This window comes from Chiloscyllium plagiosum, unplaced genomic scaffold (genome assembly GCF_037043375.1).
Source record: "Chiloscyllium plagiosum isolate Xiang-an unplaced genomic scaffold, Cpla_swu_hap1 HiC_scaffold_19, whole genome shotgun sequence".
Classification (NCBI taxonomy): Eukaryota; Metazoa; Chordata; class Chondrichthyes; order Orectolobiformes; family Hemiscylliidae; genus Chiloscyllium; species Chiloscyllium plagiosum.
Window position 1 is genome coordinate 4,808,214 of NW_028270157.1, and position 6,374 is coordinate 4,814,587.

A 6,374-nucleotide genomic window follows, 5' to 3' on the forward strand; every position below is an offset into this window, starting at 1 on the left:
CCCGAGAAAGAGCCCCAATTATCCAAGAATCCAAAACCCTCCCTCCTGCACCAACCTGTAGCCACGTGTCCAACTCCTCTCTCTCCCTATTCCTTGCCTCACTAGCACGTGGCACGGGCAACAAACCAGAGACAACAACTCTGTTCATCCTAGCTCTAAGCTTCCATCCTAGCTCCTGAATTTCTGCCTTAAATCCCCATCTCTCTTCCTACCCATGTCGTTGGTGCCTATGTGGACCATGACTTGGGGCTGCTCCCCCTCCCCTTTAAGGATCCCAAAAACACAATCAGAGACATCATGAACCCTGGCACCTGGGAGGCAACACACCAACCGTGAGTCTCTCTCATCCCCACAGAACCTCCTATCTGTCCCCCTAACTATGGAGTTCCCAATGACTACTGCTCTGCTCCTCTTCCCCCTTCCCTTCTGAGCAGCAGGGACAGACTCTGTGCCAGAGCCCTGTGCCCCACTGCTTTCCCCTGGTAAGTCATCCCCTCCCCCCCCAACAGTATCCAAAACGGTATACTTATTGTTGAGGGAAATGGCCACAGGGTTTCCCTGCACTGCCTGCTAGTTCCCTTTCCGTCCCCAGACTGTAACCCTTTTTCTTGTACCTTAGGAGTGACTACCTCCCTGTAACTCCTCTCGATAACCCCCTCTGCCTCCTGAATGATCCGAAGTTCATCCAGCTCCAGCTCCAGTTCCCTAACGCGGTTTTCGAGGAGCTGGAATTGGGTGCACTCCCCGAATGTAGTCAGCATTCTGCAGGAGGAACATTCCACTGCCCTCACTTCCAGTCCCACTATTCTAAATTCCCAAAGAGACTGTTGAAAAAATAAGGAATAAAAAATAAACTCGTTACCTTACCAATCTGGCGTACAGAAACTTTTTTTTTGGTTAGACCTTTTCTGTACTCGAACTACAATTGTGGTTCCCATCCCCTGCTGGATTAGTTTAAACCCACCCCAATAGCCTTAGCTCGCTAGTGAACCTGCATTCACTTTACTTACAGTTTTCCTTTTTAAATAACTGAAGAAACTCTTGCTATCTATTTTTACACTCCTAGGTAGCTTCATCTCTTACCATGGTGATAATGAGATGCTTTCTTAAAACTGCTGATTGGCTTTCCTGTAGCAGTATCAAAATTCTTTCAAAGCCAATAAGTCCTGGAATGGAATAAAAACAGAGAATATTGGAGAACTTCATCAGGTCTGGCAGCGTCTGAGGAGAGAGAAACAGAATTAACATTTCAAGTCCATTGTGACTCATGTTCAGAACTACCCACGAGGAGGACTTAAACCTGCTCGGTCAAAGTTAGGATTGTTAACCACTGAACTACTGCAGTTCCCTGTATGTGTCATAGAGATGTACAGCACGGAAACAGACCCTTCGGTCCAACCTGTCCATGCCGACCAGATATCCCAACCCAATATAGTCCCACCTGCCAGCACCCAGCCCATATCCCTCCAAACCCTTCCCATTCATATACCCATCCAGATGCCTTTTAAATGTTGCAATTGTACCAGCCTCCACCACTTCCTCTGGCAGCTCATTCCATACACGTACCACCCTCTGCATGAAAACGTTGCTCCTTAGGTTCCTTTTATATCTTTCCCCTCTCACCCTAAACCTATGCCCTCTAGTTCTGGACTCTCCCACCCCAGGGAAAAGACTTGGTCTATTTATCCTATCCATGCCCTTCATAATTTTGTAAACCCCTATAAGGTCACCCCTCAGCCTCCGACGCTCCAGGGAAAACAGCCCCAGCCTGTTCAGCCTCTCCCTATAGCTCAAATCCTCCAACCCTGGCAACATCCTTGTAAATCTTTTCTGAACCCTTTTAAGTTTCACAACATCTTTCCACATCCTAGACTATCCCAGCAAAACCTACTTCTTACTTCAATATATAGGCTCCTTCACTGAAGTATTCCAGTGGTCATGCATCACTGTTAAATGAGAATATTTGTTTAAGTTAAATTGCAGTTGACAAAGCTTCTGTTTTTTATTTGCAATAGCTTGTTTTTTTCCATCATGAATCAGTGCTGCAACTTCACTGTGCTGATTCCTTTAAGATTATGCTCTTTGATTATCCCACATATTACTGTTTCTCCTTGTGCAGGACTCCAGATGCCCCAGTTCCCGATGGAGTTAAAGAAGACGAAGGAGACAGCTCAGGCAGCGAATCTTCATTCAGTGATTGAAAACAGACTTCAATTCTCAAACAGACATATTTCAATTCTCAAACTAGAGATTATGGAATACTGTCTGTAATATCGAGGGGCATTGATCTTTTTTTGATGGTTAAACAATGCAAAAGGATTGTGTCAGTATGAAGCCGCCTCCATCACTGTACGTGAACACACCACTCAGTCTTAAACCAAGTCTCTGCCACAGGTCTGTCGATAGCTTGTAAGTTTTATGACCATTTGAATGCCAAGCTGCACTTTTATTTGTGCATGAAGTTATAATTTCTTTTCTATGTATTTAGATGTACTGTCAACGATGTGGGTGAACAAATTGGGATTGTCATCAAGGTGTTAAATGCAAATGAATATGAGATAATGTTATTTCCATATTTTATATACCAGGCACCGTGTAGAATTTGTTCAGCCTTATCTTGGAAAAATTATGAACGGATTGTTCATGTGCTGTTCTGTTCCCACATAAAGAGAAGCTGTCCCCTAATGAGTAAAACCTGATCTGTGAAGAGTAGACTTGTACAGAACTGAAGAGATTGTAAATGATTACCCATTATGTTTACTGTTGACTTGGCTGAGTCACAAACAAGAACACTTCCCCCACAGTGCTTCATTGTAACTATTCCGCTGGTTTTAGGAGCTTGATGTTTGGCTATCTGCTGTTAGGTGAGAATTATTTGTCTTCACACCTCTGTTCCTCCCTGATAGTCATTGTCATTTTCAGGCTGAAAGTCTGAATTTGACAGGGTGTGTCAGATGTTTACCTCCTGGTATTGATCCTGAGAGGTTACTCCAGCTGCAGCACTCCATCCTCCCCATGTATTCGGAGTTAGTACCATTCTTTAAAGCTGATGCAAGGTCTGATGGACATTGCTACTGCAGGGACTTGTGCTGAAGAGTGCGTAACCTTCATCGAAACTGAGAAGCTAATTTTAAGACAACATCATAACTCACAATTGCTTCAAAATTTATAGACCTGTTAATATTGAATAATTATTGAGCAGTAACATTTTCAAATCTTAGTTCTTCTTTGTTCTTGGACACAAACAGCATTGAGAAGCTCAGTATTTTATCATCCCATCCAAGATAAACTATCCTGAGCAGCCCTGAATTTCCCAGGGGAGCCTCCTTGTTTGTTTAAACACTGAAACATTCGTGAACCTCATCATTGCAGATACTGAGTCCAGACCATTTAACCTTCAGATGAAAAGGTGGGACAAAGTCTAAAAATAATTCAGTGCCCACCTTAGGGGCTGGCATTCTGCCCTCAACACTAATAATGGGAAGTGCAACATCAATTTTCATGTTGTAATCACACCACCTAGTCCATGATGGCACTACAGCGATATAATGGAGTAAATCTACCCATCGCAAGCATAGGGCGGCAAGTTGTACTTGACGGGAGTAAGAGTTGGATAATACTGCATTGTTTGTAATCCTACCTTCAAAACCCATGCTATTAATGTATAGCACTTAGCTGGGGTGTTGGACCTTTTCCAGTTCCATCACCAATTGAGCTACGTTTCTTGTCAAATATATTAGTAACGAAGAGAAAGAACTTACATTTATATAGTACATTTCCCACCCTCAGGATATTGAAAGCATTTTACTGCCAGTAAAGGGCTTATATATCTTAGCCTTCCGTAAATTTATCTTTCCAATGCAATTTCAAGTATTGAGTTATTTTATTCACCGAATCAAGTACCAGTTGGATGTTTGTTTGTTGTAATTGTACCGCCGATAGGTGAAAAATTGGTTGGATTGTGACAGCAGTAGCTTGGAGTGAGAGGCTGGATCCCAGACTGGCCCAGGAGATGACTCAAACGTTGCTAGAATTTCTTTTTGCTGAGGCTCTTGTACCTGTCGCATGAACATCAACAGCACATGATTTGAGCAAGCCAACGAATACACTTCCTAAGTAATCCAGGAACCTTCCTAATACATGTGTGTTTTTCTGAAGAGCACAAACATCCTAAGTTCCAACAATGTCAACACTTTGAAAGTTCTTCATTGGCTGTAAAGTGCATTGGAATTACCTGAGATCATGCAAGGCACTATATAAATGCAAGTACACTTGCTCACTTGAAGCAGTCTCCTTGCATTTTCCTGCAACCTTTTATATTAGTGCACAGCATTTAATTTGTGCATGAAGTTGCTCAAAAGAATCTAAGTTGCACTGGAATTGTTAACGTTGATGACGTTACGAGAGGAACTGTGATGTTGGGACAGCTGAAATGTTGAGCAAGCCTTTCTAGCGTTAGTTGGAATATCTACCCTGTGCAACAGATATCCTTGCAAAACTACTGCAGTTTAACCAGGCAGGTCTGTGATCCACAGCCACGAGTTCAGATCAGTTTTGGAACCCCTGCAGATAAACTAGGTCTCTCTTCAGCTTAATATGATCTCACATTACTTCAGTTCGAGTGGAATAAGAAACCTAAAAATGATGTTTGTTTTGTCAATGCTCAGGTCTGTAATCTCCAAAACTTTTCCTTCATTAATAATTCAGTATTTGTTTGTACTGCTGAAAATGAAGTAATAATCGTGATGTGCGCTGTATCTCAATATGTCAAGCTCAGATACTAAAACGTCTGATCTTTATTGTTCATGTGCATTGTGCAGTGAGTTGAAGTTGTGTGCCAAAGGTGTCAGGAGGTTACATAGTCTTGCAGTTCGATACCTGATTCCTTTAACACATTCAGCCTGCCTATGTTGATCTTCAGTATTTGCTGTGTTGCTGTGCTGTTGTATGTATTGTTGCTCACCCATTCCATAAACTTTATTTACAAAATTTATGAGGAAAGAAACGTGCACATGGAAATATCATAGGTATATGGGAGGTTTGATAACTGTCATTTTGTCTTTGGGTCAAACCTCCTAGGAATTGTGATGCTCTTTGCTTTATTTCTCGAAGTTAAGTATACAAAATTTATAGTTTTCTTCATTGTGTCATAAATCTGTCATAAAGACCTAACTTCTAACTACTTTTCTTTCAAAAGATCAATACCCTGGGTCCTTTGTTCGAAAATAAAAATAAAATGTTTTTCAAATGCTTTCTGTTTAAATGTTTTGTGGCATACCCATTGCCTTGATTGTTTTGTAATCACTTTGCTTGAGACAGCTCCCTCTGGTTTCATCAGTGCTTCTCTGAGGCTCAGTGTTGATGTGAGTCCTGCACAGAATCCCATTTCCCTTAACCTTTGCTGCAGCAAGAAATTAATCATTATGGATGAGACAAGTGATTAGAAGTTTGTCACCTGGTGCCTGACTTCAGCAAGCAAGAGCAGCAAGCCAAATCTGTTCCTTATCCAGAATAAATATAGGGGGTGTGGTGAGGGACCAAACTGTTAAATACAGAAAATTACTAATTCTTGTTTACTTAGGGAAACCATCGTCTGGCTCTGCTTTTAAATAAACTTGCTCTCTGCAGTGTTGATGTTTTTTTGTAGGTTGAGGCTTACCCTAGCTTGCCCTGTTCTTTTCAGTATTTGCATCGAAGGAACACTAGCAGATTAATTTATTTGTGAACCAACTGATCAAATATCCATTTATTCCAAGGTGCACAAATTTATCCACATGAGGTATATGGGGAATAAATGCAGGCCAGAGATGACATTCTGAGCCAGGAGTGATATTGAGGTGAGTAGGTTTGAGATTTGTGCACCAACAGCAAAAAAATGTCATAAGAAACAGAAAAATGGCACTGTGGATGGTAGGACCGTGGAAAGCACCTAAGTTCAGAAGGACCTTAGTTTGCACATCCACAGAACTGTGCAGGGGAGAAAGTGGTTAAGACGACATATGGGGTACTTGCTTTTGTTGGCTTAGCCATTGAATACAAGAGCAAGAAGGTTGTGTTGAATCTGTACAAAGTGTTGGTTAGGCCACACCTGGAACGTGCAGTTCTGGTCACATTATGGAAAGGATGTGATTGCATCAAGAGTGTACGAGCAGAAAATTTACAGCCCAGGAACAAGCTCTTCGGCCCTCCAAGCCTGAGCCGATACAAATCTACTGTCTAAACCTGTCGCCCATTTCGGAAGCATCTGTGTCCCTCTGCTCCCCACCTACTAATGCATCTGTCCAGACGCACCTTAACTGAATCGAATGTGCCTACCTCTGCTGACAGCGCGTTCCAGACACCTACCACCCTCTATGTGAAGTACTTGCCACGTA

At 42.2% G+C, this 6,374-nt stretch overlaps 1 protein-coding gene across 1 annotated transcript in view; it reads left to right on the plus strand.

Annotated features, from left to right (window-relative positions):
• washc3 (WASH complex subunit 3) overlaps positions 1-5,251 on the plus strand; it is a 46,443-nt gene extending 41,192 nt beyond the window's left edge. The window contains exon 7 of the mRNA XM_043708751.2: positions 2,120-5,251. Coding sequence (XP_043564686.2) covers positions 2,120-2,201 — 82 coding nt within the window. The 3' untranslated portion in view covers positions 2,202-5,251. The remainder of the gene's footprint in view (positions 1-2,119) is intronic.
• The last annotated feature ends 1,123 nt before the right edge of the window (positions 5,252-6,374 follow it).